The sequence below is a fragment of the Chiloscyllium punctatum genome, chromosome 3 (genome assembly GCF_047496795.1).
Source record: "Chiloscyllium punctatum isolate Juve2018m chromosome 3, sChiPun1.3, whole genome shotgun sequence".
NCBI classification, from domain to species: Eukaryota; Metazoa; Chordata; class Chondrichthyes; order Orectolobiformes; family Hemiscylliidae; genus Chiloscyllium; species Chiloscyllium punctatum.
The window spans coordinates 115,961,989-115,983,869 of NC_092741.1; the positions used below are offsets into that span (position 1 = coordinate 115,961,989).

Sequence of the window (21,881 nt, forward strand, 5' to 3'; positions counted from 1 at the left end):
CAGACAAAACCTCATTCGCAAAACATGGTGAGGATGTGGAACTGGCTACCACAGGCAGCACAGATGCATTTAAGAGAAGTTAGTTAAGTATACAGGAAGGAGGTCTTCTGGAATAATGGTAATATTGTTGCCTTCAAGCCAGAAGTTCCATATTCAAATCTGACACATGACTGGGTGGCCAAGGAAAAAGTGTCTTGATAGCAAAACAGGTTTAGATTCATACCGTATATTCAAAAAGAATGGGTACCCAATGAACACAGTCCGCCGAATTCTCAGCAACAAACCCAAACAAGCAGACAAAGTCCAGAAACCCGAGCTACTATCCCCTACATCAAAGGCATCTCGGAAATGACTGCCAGACTACTCAGACCCCCTGGCATCATGGTAGCCCACAAACCCACCTACACACTAAAACAGCAGCTAATGAATTTGAAAGACCCTATACAGACAATGAACAAAACTAACGTCATTTACAAAATACCGTGCAAGGACTGTAACAAACACTACACTGGTAAAACAGGCAGAAAACTAGCAACCAGCATACATGAACACCAACTAGCCACAAAACGACATGACCCTCTCTCACTAGTATCCTCACATACGGATGAGGAAGGACACTACTTTGACTGGGACAATGCATCCATCCTAGGACAAGCCAAACAAAGACACGCACGAGAATTCCTAGAAGGAACTCTAACAACAAACACATCGAGTTAGACCCCATCTACCACCCCCTGAGAAAAGGAACAAGAAATAACATCACCAACCCAAAGAAACCCAAACATATAAATAGAAAGCAGGAATTTTCAGCATCGCTTTGCATGAGGTCCATTGAAGATGTTACCGAGTAAGGTAACAAAATGTCTGGAAATGAACCTTTTAACTCAGTGAGCAAACCTACATCCAAAAGGTTTCGATTCAACCAGTAAATCCTTCCAACACAGGTTAAGTGGCAGCTGCTAAGAGCAGGGGAAATTCCTGGTCAGCCACATGCTGCAAAAAAAAAAAAATCCTCCACCATTACTGTCCATAGTCTACAATATCCATGTAAAATTCCATGTTACCACATCAAATCAGACTCCTACATGTACTGAAACACAGCTCCAGACCAGGTGAATATATGAGAAAGTGACAAGATATTCCACACTGTAGGGAATCTAATCTAATCAAAAACTAGGAACAGGAGTAGGCTTGGAGCTTGCTCTGCCATTCAATAAGATCATGGCTGATCTTTTCAAGGACTCAGACCAACTTACCCACCCTCTCACCATATCCCTTAATACCTTTATTGTCCAAAAAGTATCTTTATTTTAAAAACGTTTACTGAAGTAGCATCAACTACTTAATTGGGCAGAGAATTCCATGGATTTACAACCCTCTGGGTGAAGAAGTTCCTTCTCAATTCACTCCTAAATCTGATCCCCCTAATTTAGAGGCTGTGCCCTCTTGTCCTAGTTTCAGCCGCCAGTGGAAACATTCTCTATCTTCTGTTTTTCCTATTCCCTTCATAATTTTATATGTTTCTAGCAGATCCCCCCTCATTCTTCTAAATTCCAATGACTATAATCCTAGTTTACTGTCTCTCCTCATAAGCCAACCCCCTCAATTCCGGAATCAACCTAGTGAACCTCCTCTGCAACCCCTCTAGCGCCAGTACATCCTTTCTCAAGTAAGGAGACTAAAACTGCACGCAGTACTCCAAGTGTAGCCTCACCAGCACCCTGTATAGCTGCAAAATAACCTCACTGCTTTTACACTCAATCCCTTGAGTAATGAAGGACAAAATTCCATTTGCCTTCCTAATTACCTGTTTTACCTGCAGACCAACTCTCTGTGATTCATGCAAAAGGACACCCAGGTCCTTCTGCATAGCAGCATGCTGCAACTTTTTACCATTCAAGTAATAATCCTTTTTACTGTTTCTCCTAGCAAAATGGATGACTTCACATTTATTAACATTATTTCATCTGCCAGGCCTTTGCCCACTCAGTTAAAGTATCGATGTTCCTCTGCAAAGTTTCATAGCCCTCTGCACACTTTGCTCTGCCACTCATCTTAGTGTCACCTGCAAATTTTGACACACTACATGTCGTCCCCGACTCCAAATCATCTCCGTAAATTGTGATTAATTGTGGTCCCAACACTGATCCCTGAGGCACACCACTAGTTTACTGATTGTTAACCAGAATAGCACTCATTTATCCCCACTCTTTGCTTCCTGTTGGTTAACCAATCATCTATCAATGCTAATACTTTACCAGTAACGCCATGCATCTTTGTCTAATGCAGCAGCCTCTTGTGCGGCACATTGTCGAAGGTCTTTTGGAAATCTAGCTACACCACATCCTACTGGGTCCCCATTGTCCACCTTGCTCATAATGTCTTCCAAAAGATTAGTTAAGCACGACTTGCCCTTTATGAACCCATGCTGCGTCTGCCCAACAGGACAATTTCTGTCCAGATGCCTTGCTATTTCTTCTTAGATAACAGGCTCAAGCATCTTCCCCACTACAAAAGCTAAGTTAACTGGTCTATAATTCCCCATCTTTTGTCTCTCTCCCATTTCAAACAGTAGCATCACACTTGCTGTTTTCCAATCTGCTGAAACTGCCCAGAGTCCAGCGAATTTTGGCAAATTAACACAAGTGCACTTGCTATTTTTCCAACCATCTCCTATAGTACCCTGGGATGAATTTCATCAGGGCCAGGAGACTTGTCTATCTTTAGCTCCATTAGCTTCCCCAACACTATCTCTTCCATAACTGTTTCCAGGTCCTTGCCTACCTTTGTCTCTTTGTCAATTACTGGCATGTTATTAATGTCCTCCACTATGAAGACCAACACTAAATACCTATTCAATGCCTCAGCCATTTCATCATATCCCATAACTTAATGCCCTTTCTCATCCTCTAAAGGACCAATGGTTACTTTTGTCACTCTTTTTCGTCTTATATATTTATAGAAATGTTTGCTATCTGCCTTTATATTCTGTACTAGTTTTTTCTCATTTTTACTTTTCTTTATAATTCTTTTTGTGGTTTTCTGTTGACCTTTAAGTTTTGCCAAACTTCTAGTTTCCTGCTGATCTTGGCCACTTTGTATGCTTTCTTTTTCAATTTAATTGCCTCCCTTGTTTCCTTAGATACCCATGGCAGATTAACCCTTTTCTTACAGTCCTTCCTTTTCAATGGAATATATATATGTTTGTTGAGCACCTTGAAAAATTGCTTTGAAAGTCCTTCACTACTTGCCAACTATACCACCATAAAATCATTGTTTTCAATCTATTTTAGCCAAGTCTCCCCTTGTCCTATTGTAGTCTCCCTTGTTTAAATACAGGACATTGGCATTGGATTTTATCTTCACACTCTCCATTTGTACTCTAAATTCAACCATACTGTGACTGCTCCTTCCAAGAGGATCCCTAATGATGAGATCACTAATTATTCCTGTCTCACTACACAGGTCCAGATCTAGGATAGCTTGTTCCCTCGTCGGTTCCATTACATACTATTCATGAAAACTATGGCAGATACACTCAATGAACTCCTCCTCAAAGCTACCCTGACTGAGCTGGTTCAACGAATCAACATGTGGATTTAAATCCCCCATGATAATTGCCATACCATTTTTACAGGCATTAGTTATTTCTTTTCGATATCATTTCTTAGGATGATATGTGGAAAGAATTAGAATTAACAAATTTGAGACAAGGTTCACTTGATGTCCAAGCATTAGCCTTGACCTCTAGGGGCCAAATAGTCTATTCCTTGGATCTTAGTACTTTCTGTTGTAACACATCATAAGACAATACACAGGAGCACTAACAATGACTTCGACTGAAGGGTCTGTTTCTGTGCTGTACATCTCTATGACTATAAATAAACTTTTAATAGCCACATTCAGAGCTATTAGGACAGGTACAAAAAGGCTTAGTCAACAGATAGATTTTGAGGAAAGGTGGAGAGTTTAGGGAAGGCCTATACGCTGAAGGCTGGTACAGCAATGAAAACTGGATACGTGCAAGGGACTAGAATTAGACAATGTAGAGAGATTAGGGAGTTGGAACAGTTTGTAGAGATAGGCAGTGGTAAGGCAATGGAGAGTTTTGAAATCAAGGATAAAAATATGAAAGTGAAGATGGTGCCAGAGTGGAAGCTAAATGTAGGTCAGTAGCAAAGGGATAATACAGGATTGTAAATTTGTTGTGAATTACAGCAAAAGCAGCAAAATTTTGCTGTAGAATAAAAGCATTTCAAACCTGGCATGGATGGCTGTGTATGTAGGGCTACATTTTATTGTTAAATTAGACATACCACTAACTCTGCACTGTTCATAAAGCCAATGTAAACATTGTACATTGCTCCAACAGTATCTGCAGATTTCTCTGTAATACTTCTTCACACTGGATAGGTTTACTCCTTGAAATCCTACTTTCACCAAAGGGGCATGGTTACTTATTTGCTAGGACATACATCCAGCTGTTAGCTGATGTTGTAAGTGGTGATGAGGATGATGGAAGAAATAAGTTAATATGGGTTCTGTAGAAGGTTTAACATACCTCACTTTTGAATGTGTCAAAAGATGAATGAAGTGGCTCAAAGATCTGATTTTATTCAAAAACAATAAGAGATTTAGAAATCAATACTTTTTGAACTGCTTAAAATATTTGACAGAACTAGTACATTTAAATAATGCCTTTCTAATTGCCTCCTACAATAATGACATTCACACTTTTTCTTAAGAAAGTTGGCTATCAGTGGTAATGATGATGTGGTGGTGTCGGTGTTGGACTGGGGTGGACAACGTCAGAAGTCACATGACAGTCCAACGGGTTTAATACAAGCGGCAATAATTCAATGTGGGTTGACTGGATTGTACATCCAAAGAAAAACAAGAGTGTCTCTCGTCAACATATGACTTTTGAGCTTTAAATTTGGTTCACCATAATTTCACATTTTAATTTTCTGATTGAATATGTAATTTGGAATTTTGTTTTGGAATATAAGCTAGGAGAAAATCAAAGTTTGAACACTGCTGTGTTGTAGAGAATGTAAAAGGTATGTTTTGCAACTTGAAGATCCAAAGTAGAATACAGGTCTCTCTCTTTCTCACCTGTGTAAGGAAAAAGACTCCAAAAACAAAAACTACTAACTCGAGCAAAGACCTAGGTTAAGTTGACCAGCAAATGAATTGAGGATTTATTATTGCTCTGTGGTGAGTAATAAAATTATATCATTGCCAAAAATCAAAATAACTGTGAAAATGTCACCTTTTTCCACTCTTGTAATCTCAACTCTTGATAGACATAATTAGTTCCTTTACACCTATATTTTGTACACATGACATTTGTCTTGTCTTTCCTATTTATGAGTAGTTGTGCACGCACTTGCATTTAAAGAGGATATCGTTTAAGTTTGCATAGCAGTAGTTTATAATTTATTTTAACCACTTACTAAAAAGGCAAGTTTTTTTAAATAATAATAAATTTTGCTTTCTTATTTATTGCTGTAATCTGGTGAGAGTTCTTTTATCTTAGATAATTGTCAAAGTTAGGCAAATTAACCACTTTCGTGATTCTACTGGTCACTTATATGGCTCCTGGAGTAGTGAGGTTTGACTATCAGTAACTTTTCTCATCAGGGTCATGACAGATACTTTTGCATGGTGAGGATATTGAACAGATCATATATCAGGTAAAGAATAACAAAATTCTTCTTCCACCTCTTTGAAAAATCCCTGCCACAGTCTTTAGTGGTGATTGGCGAGTAATGAAACCAGAAAAACCACAAACAGGAAAGGGCTGGGGCGGGGGGGGGGAGAAGAGACTGAACCAATTAGAAAGACGACCTGTTGATCAAGACAAAGAGCATTTTAATCAAATATTTAAATACCTTCAGTGTTTGACAGTCTTCAATTTTGTTTTGGAACAATCCAATTACATTCTTTTTCTGAAGCCACGTTATATCCTCCAGCATCTTGTAATTGAGTGAAGTTCTTACACAGCTCATGAATTCTTCATTGCCATCACTCTCAGAATCACCACATTTCCTGTTGACTGAGATTTGCAGCTCATCATCAGTACTGGTCTTCATCAAGCTAATGCTAAGAAACCACAGTTCCTCTGGAAATGCTTGCCCTGGTGGAAGTTGGAGGGTAAACTCGTCCAGCAGTACTCGCCACTTTTCACCCGAGTGGCCTGATGAGATAATAAGGCTGATCTGAGTGGTGGTACTTGATGACAAAAGGCCTTCTCCACCCTCAACCTGAGTCACAACAGAAACATTAAATGGCTCGTCCAGTTTCAAACTGCTAGGCAGGAAGAGGTTTGTCTCTCTGTCTCCTGGGAGACCCGAGCTCATCACTGAGGGATTATTGCTGTCATCTGATAGAGCAAGTGGATGGAGATCCTTCAAATCATCACACATATTCCAACTTAGCTTTTTCTTTGTTTCTTCATCAACCCGCACTGGGGCTGTACGTTTCCTTCTATTGCTCATTGTACCAGCTTATTGCAAGTTCACAGCTGCAACAAAGAAAGAAACGAAAACATGAACAGTTGTCCCAATTAAAAGGTTGCGTGAAGCATTTGTATTGCCCAGAATATTTAGTTATGAATGCAAAGTAAGAGCCGTTCACTCAGCTACTTAGCTAGTCAACTAGATCGCATTGATCTGTACCTCAATTCCACCCAGATTCTGGAACCCTCAATACCCCCACTCATGTATCTTTTCAATTTTGAAATTTTTCAGATTCAACTGCTTTTACCTTGGGATGATAGAGGAGAGATTTCCAATTTTTCATAACTCTTTGTATAAAGAGGTATTTCCTGATTTCACTACTGTCCCCCCAGGTCTCTCTGAACCTCCTCATTCCCAATTTAGAGTCATAGAGATGTACAGCATGGAAACAGACCCTTCGGTGCAACCTGTCCATGCTGACCAGTTATCCCAACCTAATCTAGTCCCACTTGCCAGCACCGGCCCATATTCCTCCAAACCCTTCCTATTCATATACCCATCCAGATGCTTTTTAAATGTTGCAATTGTCCAGCCTCCACCATTTCCTCTGACAGCTCATTCCATACACATACTACCCTCTGCGTGAAAAAGTTGCCCCTTAGGTCTCTTTTATAATCTTCCCCTCTCACCCTAAACCTATGCCCTCTAGTTCTGGACTCCTTCACACCAGGGAAAAGACTTTGCCTATTTACCCTATCCATGCCTCTCATAATTTTGTAAACCTCTAAAAGGTCACCCCTCAGCCTCCGACGCTCCAGGGAAAACAGCACCAGACTGTTCAGCTTCTCCCTGTAGCTCAAATCCTCCAATCCGGCAACATCCTCGTAAATCTTTTCTGAACCCTTTCAAGATTCACAACATCTTTCCAATAGGAAGGAGACCAGAATTGCACGCAATATTCCAAACGTGGCCTAACCAAGATCCTGTACAGCCGCAACATGACCTCCCAACTCCTGTACTCAATACTCTGACCAAAAAAGGAAAACATACCAAACGCCTTCTTCACTATCCCATCTACCTGCAACTCTACTTTCAAGGAGGTATGAACCTGCACTCCAAGGCCTCTTTGATCAGCACTTTACCATTAAGTGTATAAGTCCTGTTAAGATTTGCTTTCTCAAAATGCAGCACCTCGCATTTATCTAAATTAAACTCCACCTGCCACTTCTTAGCCCATTGACCCATCTGATCAAGATCCTGTTGTAATCTGGGATAACCTTCTTCACTGTCCACTACACCTCCAATTTTGGTGTTACCTGCAAGCTTGTTAACTATACCTCTTATGCTCACATCCAAATCATTTATATAAATGATGAAAAGTAGAGGACCCAGCATCGATCCTTGTGGCACTCCACTGGTCGCAGGCCTCCAGTCTGAAAAACAACCCTCCACCACCACCCTCTGTCTTCTACCTTTGAGCCAGTTCTGTATCCAAATGGCTAGTTCTCCCTGTATTCCGTGAGAACTAACCTTGCTAATCAGTCTCCCATGGGGAACCTTGTTGAATGCCTTACTGAAGTCCATATAGATCCACTGTTCTGCCCTCATCAATCTTTTTTGTTACTTCTGCAAAAAACTCAATCAAGTTTGTGAGACATGATTTCCCACACACAAAGCCATGTTGACTATTCCTAATCAGTCCTTGCCTTTCCAAATACATATACATCCTGTCCCTCAGGATTCCCTCCAACAACGTGACCACCAACGATGTCAGGCTCACTAATCTATAGTTCCTGGCTTGTCCTTACCACCCTACTTAAACAGTGGCACCATGTTAGCCAACCTCTAGTCTTTCGGCACCTCACCTGGTGACTATCGATGATACAAATATCTCAGTAAGGGGCCCAGCAATCACTTCCCTAGCTTCCCACAGAGTTCTATGGTATACCTGGTCAGGTCCTGGGGATGTATCCACCTTTATGCGTTTCAAGACATCCAGCACTTCCTCCTCTGTAATACGGACATTTTTTCAAGATGTCACCATCTATTTCCCTACATTCTATATCTTCCATGTCCTTTTCCATAGTAAATACTGATGCAAAATACTCATTTAGTATCTCCCCCATTTTCTGCGGCTCCACACTCTGCCTTTCTGTTTTTGACCATACCTTTATCCACATCATACTTCATCTGCCATGCATTTGCCTATTAATTTCTTACTGCCAAATGTACATATTTAAACCATGTCTTAGATAAAATGATTTAGGTCAGGTTGTAGCCTTTTGCAAAACTTAATTAATTCACAAACTTTTAGCTGGAAATTAAACAAAAAGCTACATAGCACCATTTGTGCCTCCTCAGATACTGAAGGAGTTCATATCCAAATGCAACAAGTTCTAGACAATATCCAAGCTTGGGCTGACAAGCAGCAAGTAACATTCAGGCCGCACAAATGCTGGGCTACGACATCATCAATAAGAGAGAATCTAATCACTGCCCCTTGGCATTCAATAGTGTTATCATCACTAAATCCCCAACTGTCAACATCCTGGGGGGTTATCATTGACCAAAAACTCAACTGGACTCACCACATAAACACAGTAGCTACAAGAGTAAGACTGAAGCTCGGAATACTGCGGCAAGTAACACACCTTCTGACTTCACAAAGCCTGTCCACTATCAATAAGGTACAAGTCAGGGGTGTGATGGAATACTCCCCATTTGACTAGATGAGTGCAGCCCCAACAAGAAGCTTGACACCATCCAAGACAAAGCAGGATCCACTCTCTCCACCACCGTCGCTCAGTAGCAGCAGTGTGTACTATCTACAAGATGCATTGCAGAAGTTCATCAATGATCCTCATGCAGCACCTTCCAAACCCATGACCACTTCCATCTAGAAGGAAAAGAGCAGCAGATATATGAAGATACCAACACCTTCAAGTTATCCTCCAAGTCTTCTCCATTTTGACTTGGAAATGTTTCACCGTTCCTTCACTATCGCTGGGTCAAAACCATCGGATTGCCTCCCTTCATGGCATTGTGGGTCAACCCACAGCAGGTGGACTATAGCAGTTCAAGAAGGCAGTGACCACCTTCTTTTCAAGGGCAATTATGGACAAGCAATAAATGATGGCCTGCTAACTACACCCACAAATGAATAAAAAAGAAAAATATATATATCCACACACACACACACACACACACACACACATACATATCGCTTGGAAACAAACAGATGAGAAACAGAACACATCATTATTGACAGAGAAAGCAACAGATCCAGAACAACAGTAACATTTATAGGAAAGATACAAATTAACAAAGCATCACACCTCATGCATTTATGAAAATAAATCAAAATGTTGAGCAAATTTTATGAAATGTAAAGCAGAGAAACAAGCTACTTGGCCCAACAATCCATGACAAATTTTATACTTCACACGAGCCCCCTGTCATCAATCTTCAGATAACCTCATCAGCAGATCCTTCCATTCCTCTGTCCTCATCTTAGTTCTTCCTAAATGGATTAGTGTTACACTTTTGACTTGGTCAATTAGTGAAGTTGGTTAATCTGTATCTTAATTCCATCCACCCACTTTGGTCCATAATCCTTTACATCCTTGGCAAGCAAAAATCCTTGGATTTCAGACTTAAAATCATCAAGTGAACTAACACTTATTGTTATGGAAGAGTCTACCACCCTTTGCAAAAATAAATGTTTCCTAATTTCAGTCCTGAATGGACTGACTGCGATTTTATGATCAAATCCTCTCATCCGAGGCTTCCCACACCAAAAGATTTTCCTCTTTATCCCAACAATTGCTTTCTCAACCTGAAAACCCTCAATCACAACCTTCTATATTGAAGAGAGTACAAGGTCAATTTATGTAATCCCCCATTATAATTTAGTCCGTTAAGCCAAGCTATTATTCTGGTGAATATTCTGCACTGTACTCTCTTCAAGGACTAGAGGCATAGTGTCTAGAACTGTGTACGGTACTTAGATTTAGTCCAGATCAGGGCTTTGGAAAGCTGTAGCAAAATCGCCTTTATGTTCAAACTCTCCAGTTATTTTCTGATAATTTATTGTTCCTGAATACTACAGGTACATTTTAACCATCATTACACATGGACCCCTAAATCACTTTTGAATTCAATTGTTCCCAGCTTTTCATTATTAAAAAAATTCTCACAGCGATCCTTTCGTGGATAGTCTCGCACTTTATCACATTAGGGGGAGTTAATGGTATATTTATATTGGAGCTGCACTAGTAATTCAGAGACGAGACAGTGCTCTGCAAACTAGGCATCAAATTCCACAAAAAGTTCTATGGTGGAATTTGAACTAAATAATAAAATCTGCAATTATAAGTCTAATGATGATGACCATGAAGTCATTGTCAATTGTCATAGAGTTATGCAGCACAGAAGAGCTCTTCCAAATTTGTAAAAGTCCATCTGGGGATTTAGGGAAGAAACTACTATCCTTACGTGGTCTAATCTACAGCAATGTGGTTCACTCTTAACTATCCTATGAAATGGCCTACCATGCCAGCCCACTTATAATAGCCACGAAAAGGGAAAAAAGGAATGAAACTGGACGGAGCACCTGGCACTGACAATGGCAAACACAGCCTTATCAACCCTGTAAAGCCCTCTTTACTAACATATGGGTGCTCGTACCAAAATTGGTAAAGTGGTCTCTTGAACTAGTCAAGCAACACTCCTATTCACAGAGTCAGATCTTAAAGACAATATCACCATCTCCTATCCCAGATACATCCTGTCCCACAGACAGCACAAACTAAACAGAGGTACACAGTCAGGAAGTCTCATGGCATTGGGTTAAGCATAGGCAAGGAAATCCCCTGCTGATTATCATGCACTGCCATCTCCTCCTCCCCCTCCTCCTTAATTGATCAGCACTTCCTTGCGTTTAACACCACTTACAGGAAGCACTGAGAGTGGCAAGAATGTACTGTGAATGTACTGTCAATATCAAGCACCAAGAGTGGTTTGGCAGAACCATTGCTGATCAAGTCCTAAAAAAAAAAGCTGCTGACTAGGTCTGAAGCAAGTCGTGAAGGAACCAACAAGAGGGAAAAACATGTTTGACTTCATCCTCATCAATCTACCTGCCACTATAACAGTAACAGCAAGAGTTGTAAAGACCAAGTATCACCTTCATACTGAGAATACCTTTCATCATATTGTGTGGCAGTATCATCATGTTAAATGGGATGGACTTCCAACAAACAATACTGGGCATCACTCTACCATTACCATCAAGCCAAGTGATTTACTCTGGTTAGAGAGAAAGATTACAGAAAGGCAGGGCATGAGCACCTAAAAATAAAGTGTCAACCTGGTGAAGCCACAAAACTAGACTATTTGTGTGCCAACAGCAAAAGCAGCAAGTGACAGGCAGAGTTAAGCAATTGCACAACCAACGATCAGATTAAGGCTGTCTATTCCTGTCACATCCAGCCATGGATGGTGATGGACAATTAAATAGGTCACTAGAGAAGGAAGCTCCACAAATATCCCTATCTTCAATAATAGAAGAGCTCAGCATGCTAGTGCCAAAGATAAGGCTGAAGTATCTGCAACAGTCTTCAACCAGAGATGCTGACTGGATGATCCATCACAGACTCCTCAAAAAGGTCAACACTATGACAGATGCCAGTCTTCAGCCAATCAGATTCACTCCATGTGACATCAAGAAACAGCTGAAGGCACAGTATACTGCAAAAGGCTATTAAGCCCTGATAACACTTCAGCAACCATACTGAAGATGTGTGTTCTAGGACTGGCTGTGCTCCCTGCCAATCTGTTCCAGTAAAGCTACAACACTGACATCTATCTGACAGTGTGGAAAGTTCCACAGGTATGTCTTGTCAACAAAATTCCAACCCAGCCGAATACACTCGATGCATCTACTCTCAATCATAGTTAAAAAGTGATGGAAGGTGCCATCAATAGCGCTATCCAGCAGCACTTGCTTGGCAGTAACCCACTTGGTGACACTCAGTTTGGGTTCTGCCAGGGTCAGTTAGCTACTGACATCACCATAGCCTTAGTTCAAACTCGGACAAAAAAAAGAGCAGAATTCCAGAGGTGAGGGGAGAATGACATCCATTGACATCAAGTCTGCTTTGACAGAGCATGGTATCAAAGAACCATAACATTACTGGAGTCAATGGCAATCCAGGGAAAACTCTTTGCTGTTTGGAGTCACACTTGACACAAAGGTTGCAGCTGTCGGCAGTCAGTCATCTCAGCTTCATAACATCTCTGTAGGATTGCTTGGTGTAATGTTGATTTTGGAACTCCTATTACAGGGGTAGGGACACTACAAGAGCCCCCAAATCCTGAGGGAAGTGTCCTGTGCCCAACTATCTTCAGCTGCTTCATCAATTATTTTCTTTCCATCATATGAGTCAGAAGTGGGAATGTTCATTGATGATTGCACAATGTTCAGCATCATTCACAACTCCTCAGATACTGAAGCAGTATGTCCAAATGCAGTAAATTATGGGCAATATCCAGATTTAGGGTGAAAAGCAGTAAATAACATTTGTATCACACAAAAGCCAAGTAATGAACATCTCCAATAAGACAGAATTTAACAATCACCATTTAACATTCTTTACCATCCCTGAATTCTCCCACTAACAACATCTAAGGTTACCATTGACCACAAACTGAAGTGGACTAGCCATTTGAATACACTGCCAAGAAATACAGGTTTATAGATAAGACTCCTGCAGTGAGTAACTCACCTCCTGACTCCCCAAAAACATGTCCACCATCACAAGGCTCAAGTCAGGGGTGTGAAAGAATACTTCCCACCTACCTGGATGAACGTACCTCCTCTAACATTCAAGATGCTTGACACCATTCAGAACACAGCAGCCCACTTAATTAATACCACACCAACAAGCTTTCACTCCCTCCACCACCAATGCTTGATAGTAGCAGTTTGCATCATTGACAAAATTGGAGGTGTAGTGGTCAACGAAGAAGGTTACTTCAGAATACAACAGGATCTTGACCAGATGGGCCAATGGGCTGAGACGTGGAAGATGGAGTTTAATTCAGGTAAATGCGAGGTGCTGCATTTTGGGAAAGCAAATCTTAGCAGGACTCATACACTTAATGGTAAGGTCCTAGGGAGTGTTGCTGAACAAAGAGACCTTGGGGTGCAGGTTCACAGCTCCTTAAAGTGGAGTCGCAGGTAGATAGGATAGTGAAGGCGGCATTTGGTATGCTTTCCTTTATCGGTCAGGGTATTGAGTACTGGAGTTGGGAGGTCATGTTGCGGCCGTACAGGACATTGGTTAGGCCACTGTTGGAATATTGCATGCATTTCTGGTCTCCTTCCTATCAGAAAGATGTTGTGAAACTTGAAAGGGTTCAGAAAAGATTTACAAGGATGTTGCCAGGGTTGGAGGGTTTGAGCTACAGGAGAGATTGAATAGGCTAGGGCTGTTTTCCCTAGAGCGTCGGAGGTTGAGGGGTGACCTTAGAGAGGTTTACAAAATCATGAGGGGCATGGATAGGATAAATAGACAAAGTCTTTTCCCTGGGTTTGGGTGAGGCGAAAGATATAAAAAAAGAGACCTAAGGGGCAGCTTTTTCACACAGAGGGTGGAATGGAATGAGCTGCCAGAGGAAGTGGTGGAGGCTGGTACAATTGCAACATTTCAAAGGCATTTGGATGGGTATATGAATAGGAAGGGCTTGGAGGGATATGGGCCGGCTGCTGGCAGGTGGGACTAGATTGGGTTGGGATATCTGGTCGGCATGGACAGGTTGGACCGAAGGGTCTGTTTCCATGCTGTACATCTCTATGACTCTACAAGATGTATTGCAGATATTCATCATGTCTCCTTAGACAGCACTTCCAAACCCATGATCGCTATACAAGGGCCCAGGCAGAAGATCCCCTCTAAGCAGCACACCATCCTGACTTGGAAATATATCACTGTTCCTTCTGTGTCTTTTGGTCAAGAATGTCCCTCCTTAACGGCAATACATGTCTATCTAAACCAAGTGAACTGCTTTGGCTCAAGGAGGCTGTTCATTATCACCTTCTCAAGAACAATTTGGGACAGAAATAACTTCTGACCTCGCAAGTGACACTTTCCATAAATGAGTTAAAAAAAAAACTCTGCCACTGTCTCATCATCAACAACTCTGCAATTTTATTCACTTGTCTAACATTCTATAATTTTTTGTCATCAGCAACCTTGGATATATGATTCTATTGTGTTACTTAGAAATACAATGAACAATTAGAGACCCACCACAGATGCACATGGGATACCAATGCACACATTGGAAAGCAGGACCACTATTCCCTGCTGGGATAGTGCTGAGCATTTCATCATCCTGCTCATTCAAAATTCCCTCTTGCTTTAAAAACTAAACATTGAACCAAACATTTCAATTGAACAACATAGATAAGATATTAAGAAGGACTGAATGCTCAAAATATCACTTGAATCAAAAACCTTTTTAATCCCAAGTATTTTAAAGATTAAACAATCCTAAACCTAAATTTTCTCTCTCTTACAATTTAAAAAGTTTTGAGTAAGTAACAATACAGCTTCAATAATTCCAACATACCTAAACAAATAGACTTGTTCTTCAGCTTTCTGGAAATTAGTTGAAAAAAAATCAAAGCAATTCAGATGTCCTGTCACATGGTGGGAAGAGGTACGGTCTGTCAATTGCCATGAAAGAATTATATTGATGGGAAAACCAAGGCCACCAAATGCATTCAGATGGCACCATCTTTCTTCTGTTAAAAGTTAAAGCTGCAGAAAAGAAAGCATTATGTTAAATTCAAATGCAAGATTTTTGAAAGTTTTTTTTTAAAATCACAATTTTAGATTTGAAACATTGGCCAGATAATTATTTCTGAAGCATACATTGAAGTGGCACAGAGGGACCCTGCAGACTCTTCAACAGGAGCAGAAGCACACAAATTGCCAGTCTTGCGCCTTCTTTTTAACAGAACATAAAACTCTGACCATGGCTCCTGCAGAAACATGGGGTTGTATTTTCATTCTGACAGGTCACTTATCATGCAGACAGTCAGGTGAAAGCAAACTATGACTCCTTTACAGGGTCAGCTGCTGTATTCTGCAATTTAAAGGTCCATCATTGCAGACAGCCTCTTCTAAAAATACCCTTTCATGTACTTACCCTTTCATAGGGTAAGTATATAGGTGCGAAATTAGGGTGACAAGGCAAGGTAAGGTAACAGAGAGCTACTGACCACCCTGTGAGTAAATGGGGAGCCAGGTCCAAGAGAGAAGGTAGAGTACCAACTGGATAGAATGTCACAGCACAAATGGGCCAGGAAAGTGGTAGTTTGGATTGATCGGGAGGATGGAGTTATCAAGCCTGAAGCTAAGGGTTATCAGGTCAGTATGGTGGTGGCAGCTTGGGGTACAGGAGTGTGCTGAGGATAGAGTGGAATGTCAGATCAGGGTTTGTGTTATTGCAATCTGAGGGAGGTGTAGTGAGGAGTCTGAGAGGCAAGTTGAAAATCAGGCAAATAGTCATTCCGGGTTCTTGAGAAGATTTGTAGCTCAGGTCGTGGAAGCAGTCATGGATTTGTTCACTGAGCTGGTATGTTTCTCTGCAAATGTTTCGTCACCTCACTAGGTGACACCATCAGTGCATTTTTGCTAAGATGTTGGTGGTCTGTCCCGTCTGGTATTTATATGTTTTTGTTTGTTGATACTTCCAGTTCTCTATCTGAGTGGTTTGTATATGAAGTCCAGTTCAATGTGGCTATTGAGTGAGTTCCAGTTGGAGTGCCAAGTTTCAAGGAATTCTCTGGCATATCTCTGTCTGCCTGTGCTAGGATGGTTACATTACCCTAGTTGAATTTGTTTTCTCCATTATCTGTGTGGTCGAAAATGACAGTGTACTGGTCATGTCTGGCAGTGGCAAGTTGATATTCGTACACTCGTATGGTCAATTTTCTTCCTGTTTGTCCTACGTAGTGTTTTTCACAGTCTTTGCAGGGTATCTTGTAGATCATGTTCATCCGTTATATGTGGATGTCAGGTCTTTAACCTCTGAGGAGCTGTTGCAAGGGGTTAACTGGCTTGTAAGCTACTAAGGATTCTCAGGGGTCTGAGTAGTCATGACAAACAGGAGGAAAACTGACCATACAAGTGTACGAACAACAGCTCGCCGGTGCCAAACATGACCAGCCCTCTCTATTTTTCAAACACACACATAAAGGTCACAGATTCAACTGGGACAACATAACCATCCTAGCACAGGCAAAACAGAGATACACTAGAGACTTCCTTGAAGCTTGGCATTACAACCAAACTCAATCAATAGACACATTGAACTGGCCCCTGTATACAAGCCACTCAGATACAGAACTGGAAATATCAACAAAGAGACATAAATACCAGGCAAGACAGACCACCAACACCTTAACAAAGGTGTACTGATGATGTCACCTAGCAAGGCGATGAAACATTCGCAGAAAAACACACAGGCTTGGCGAACAAATTCACGACTGCAGTCATTCAGGGGTTAGATTAGACATTTAATAGTGCAATTATTTCTAAGGAACTATTTACTGAACTGCAGTGGATCCCCTAATTTGAAAAACAAATTAATACACAGAACAAATCAAATAGAGAAAGCAATTAATTAACCTAGAACTACATACATACTGCAAAATATTTGGATGAACTAACATTGGATTAGTGCTTGAATGAAAGAAATCAGCTGGTAAATTATGACAAATAAACAGGCTAGAAAATTGCAGACAGATAGTCATCATTTCCTAACATTTTTTAGATTTGATAATATGGTGCTTGGATCTGGGAATTTGTAAATTACTTAAGAAGAAAGGGAGGAAGAAATCCAAAACCATGCATCTGCCAATTTAAAATCACGTGTCAGAGTATTTTATAAGCCAAGTAAATACACAAAGTGCAATGACTGTTTTGTAAGTAAACAAAGCAGACAATCTCCATATATCAAGATCCCAAACAACAGAATTATTAAATAATCTACAAGCAATTTTAGTTTTGGTAATGTTGGCTCAGATTGTACCCTCAACAGTGAGCCAATCCCTCAGTACAGCCTGGATAGATAATCAACTCTATCACAGAGATAAATCACTTAACATAACGGATACTGCACTTATTGGAACTCTGGAAATACCTTTGATCAATTTAAATCCAACACAACTTGCATTGAGGTTAATTTTACTCAATTTTAAATGAATAACGCATTACATGTGCTAGGCACAAAAAAAACAAGTATGACCTTTGCTGAAACAAAGATTTATGACATATGTACTAAACTCCCTAGCAAACTATAAGGTAATTGTACAGAAAAGGTTTCTCGCTGTTTATTGCTACACACCAATGTCTCATAAGCAATGCCATCATGGACAGACGGTCAGCTTTTCTTCGTGACGTTGATTAACGAATAAATATCGGTCTGAATGCCGGGGCGAATCCTCTTGCTGTTTGTCCAATAGAGCAGTAGCATCTTGTACAAGAAGAGACGAGGCCTCAGTTTGATATCTCACACCTGCCAAGTACAGCGCTGTAAACTGAATTACTAACCCACACCTTGGAACTCAGAGAGACCCGCTCCCCGATACCAATCGTGTATTTTAATAATCACTCTAAATGCGGATAATCCATGTTACTCACCATCAAGTCCCAAAGGCTGAAGTTTCCAAATAAACAACAAGCGGCTCAGAAACAATACACTGTGCCGGAAGATCCAGTCGGCTCGGCCGGATGTTGTCTATGTTGACCCGGAAGTTGCCAGCCCCAGGGTCACGGCTCTGTCCGCTGTTATGGAGGGTAGGTTTGTTTCACACAAGATCAGCCGGGTTCGCTGGCTCCCGGTGTCCGGCTCCAGCCTACAGCTCCCCGAATACTTCGCCACCGGATCCTGGGATGCTGAGGTGAGCAGAGAGCGGCGGACCCGGAGGCTGAGTGAAGGGCGAGTACACAGCATGGTCATCCGGGAGAGAAGGAGATGGGAACAAAAATGGGGAGAAAGGGAATGGAATTGGACCGAGGGGCGGTGAGTGGAAGAGAGAGGCCCCCGCGGGAAGAGGAAAGACAGAGGTCCCTGGGCAGGAATGAATCTGAATAGAATGCATGCGGGATCCTCTTCTCTCTCTCTCCTCTCTCTCTCTCTCACACACACAAAGTTTTTTTTAAATCAAAAGAATGGATACCAGGCTAGTTTAATAAGACACGAGAAAGCGCGATTAAAGGCACTTTGGAAGTGGTTTTCCTGATCCTGGGATCAATATTACAAACAATTTGAGTTAAGAGATGAAAGGACTGTCCAATTTCAAATCCTGCACGTGACACCAAATTTGACAATGGAGAGGTAAGAGTAAATGAGAAAATACAGAAAATAAATACTACACAAGCAGCAAATGAAGTACAGTTGTTGACGAGTACTCGCCAACAAGTGTGGTTATCAATATAGGAAATTCTGTGACCATCAATCATGAGTTTTGTGGGTCTTTGCATAGCTGATGATTATGATTCTAGAGCTACATCTCTGACCACATATTTGCCACATGTTTCTAGAAGGTGGAAGTGGTCCTTGACCTTCAGATCATTGCCATTGTTTTCTCAAGTTCCTTTTCTGTACCCCTGTTGCTGATCGGTGTTCTTGAAGAATTGTGTTCCTTCATAGAGGAGTTTCCACCAAGTCAGTGTCTTCTGAATGATGGTTTCCCATGTGTTACATTTCATGACGCAGGTTTTCAGGGGATTTGGATGTAGGTTTGCTCGCTGAGCTTGAAGGTTCATTTTCAGACGTTTCATCACTATACTAGATAACATCATCAATGTGCCTCCGGATGAAGCACTGGTGGCATGGCCCACTGGTGCCTATGCCACCACTGTGTCATCTGGAGGCTCACTGATGATGTTACCTAATATGGTGACGAAATGTCTGAAAACGAACCTTGCAGCTCAGCAAGAAAACCTACATCCAGAACCTCAACCTGAGCTACAAATCTTTGAGGAGACTTTGAAACACTTCCTTTGTCCTCCTTTTATTCAAAGGCCTTCCTCTAACTGAGTGAAGAAGGTTTGCTTTGACAATCAGAACTCTGACATCTTAAGCATGTGGCCAGCCCAACGGAATTGGTTTTGGATGACTGTGGCCTGTTGCTGATGCTATTAGCTGTTTCAAGGACACTGATGTTAGTACACTCGGTCCTCCTGGATGATATGGAGAATCCATCTCAAACAGTGTTGATGATATTTCTCCAGTGTCTTAAGGTAGCATCTATATATCATCCAAGTTTCGGAGCAATCTAGAAGAGGTAAAAAAACTCCATTATGCATAAGGATTTTGGTATCAGCACGGATGTCACAGACATTGAATACTCTCATCCTTAGTTGTTCAAAAGTGGGACTTGCAGGTTGGGTGTGATGTTGCATCTCTGCATTTATGTCAGCCACAGATGAGAGTTAGTTTCACATATAATGGAAATGTTTCACATTTGGGAGGATTTCTTCACTAACCTTAATGGAGGGATGGATGGAACTTGACCCGGGATAGATCAGTGAAGGACTTGAAAATTCGGGTTGAAACCAATTCTTCAGATTCTTCTTCAGAGACATTAAGTAAGGTTTGAAGATTCTGTTCTGAGAGTGTGGAGATGTCATTGTCATCTGTACACTGAGGTTCCAGAAGTGAGATCAGTATTGTTTTCTTGGATTTAAATTGTTGGGGTTAAGAAGATTTCCGTCCATCCTGTAGGCAATGTCCACATTACTAGGAAGCTTGTTTGTGACCAGGAGAAGAATCACATTGATGAAGATGGAGTAAAGAGCAGTGATGATATATCCCTCGCTTGACCTCTGAGATGACTTCAAAGGATTCTGTTATATTACTGTCAGAGACATCATGGAGATGTAAGATGTTGATGAATTTCACCGGACGATCAGCCTTGCCAGTGACATCCATAACACGTCCCGATTGACTGAATCAAAAGTCTTGGTCAAATCATGAGGACCATGTAGAGTGGTTGGTGTTGTTCCTGGCATTTTTCTTGGAGTTGCTGAGAATGAAAATCAGGTCTACAGTTCCACGCTTTGGTCAGAAGCCACACTGGCTTTCAGAAAGAATTTCCTGAGGCTGCGACAAGGCATCTAATGAGGATTCTGGCAATGTTCTTTCCAGTGATGGAACAAGGGGATATTCCTCAGAGTTCCCAAGTCCACTTTGTCTCCTTTCTTGAGGATTATGGTGATGGCAGCATCCTTATATTGACAGGGATCTCGTCTTTGTCCAGATTTTCAAGAACAGTTGATGGAGGAGTAGAGCTTACATGTCATCTCCAAGTTTGAAAATCTGCACTGGAATCCTGACTATTCCGGTTTCTTCATCTTCAACTGCTTCTGGTAGCATTTGATGGACATTGGAGGGGATGAGTCAGTGGTCTGTCTATCAGTCGTCTGCACTGTTCATCACTTTGGTAATCCTTTTTGGTCTCTGGATTGAATGATGACATAATGGGTCATGTGCCAGTGCTTTGATCATGGATGCCTCCATGAAGTCTTGAACCTATCTTTTTGGAATAACAATGTGTTGGTGATGTACATTTGGTGAGCAAGAGAATCCTGTCAGAGTTGCAATCCTTAAATCCTTTTCCAAAGGTCCTTTGAGAGTTGTGTCCTTTCCAACACAAACATTCATGTCCTCAAGGACAATCATTTTATCTTCCTCAGATGTTGGTGTCCAGCGGGGAACAGAAACTTCTTTGGACTCACCTGTGGCATCAAGGGTTGGAGCAGAGTTGGTTCTTGACAAGTGTAGATGGAGAGATATGAGGCAATCATTGATGCCGACAGGAATCTCCAAGTGTTGGTTAATGAGTTTGTTCTTGATTGTGATTCCAATTCCATTTGACATGGGTTGATTCTCTGGTTTCCCCCCTATCCTTCTTCCATCAGTTGCCTTTGAGACTTCTGTAGAGCAGTGATGTTGATGTTAAAGTGCCTGAGTTTACAGCAACAAGAGCAGTTCTTCATTCCAGACAATTGTTTTGTTTATAATCCATGACGGTTCGTACATTCAAGGTTCTAAGATTGGGTTTGACTTTGGTTTTCAAACTGCAAGTAGAAGATCCCATTGTATGTGGATTTTCAGCCAGATTGGTGATTGAACAAATTATTTACAGGGCATCTTTTCTAGCCCCTTCTCTGAACATGGTGAACAGGATAGATCCCCAAAAGGGCTGCTCAATCAGGAAGAAAGCTGTTGAAAGATACTCCTGTTCTTATTTGAAGTGCAAAACTAATGAGTCAGACTCCACTGTGTATTGCTGGTACACAGATGCCACAATTGTCCTCATCACTTTTCACCAATCATACA

At 41.2% G+C, this 21,881-nt stretch overlaps 2 protein-coding genes across 3 annotated transcripts in view; one reads left to right on the plus strand and one right to left on the minus strand.

Annotated features, from left to right (window-relative positions):
• shprh (SNF2 histone linker PHD RING helicase) overlaps positions 1–18,279 on the minus strand; it is a 107,084-nt gene extending 88,805 nt beyond the window's left edge. Inside the window, exons 1-3 of one of the 2 annotated variants that reach the window (XM_072558660.1) lie at positions 18,176–18,279; positions 15,096–15,286; positions 5,895–6,526 (exon numbers count right to left, since the gene is read on the minus strand). In XM_072558660.1, coding sequence (XP_072414761.1) covers positions 5,895–6,500 — 606 coding nt within the window. In that variant the 5' untranslated portion in view covers positions 6,501–6,526; positions 15,096–15,286; positions 18,176–18,279. Of the gene's footprint in view, positions 1–5,894; positions 6,527–15,095; positions 15,287–17,879; positions 18,026–18,175 lie in introns of those variants that run through there. The other variant, XM_072558669.1, reaches the window with a different exon arrangement.
• The window catches only part of nup43 (nucleoporin 43), a 30,236-nt gene continuing 26,633 nt past the window's right edge, over positions 18,279–21,881 (plus strand). Inside the window, exon 1 of the mRNA XM_072558687.1 lies at positions 18,279–18,435. Coding sequence (XP_072414788.1) covers positions 18,325–18,435 — 111 coding nt within the window. The 5' untranslated portion in view covers positions 18,279–18,324. The remainder of the gene's footprint in view (positions 18,436–21,881) is intronic.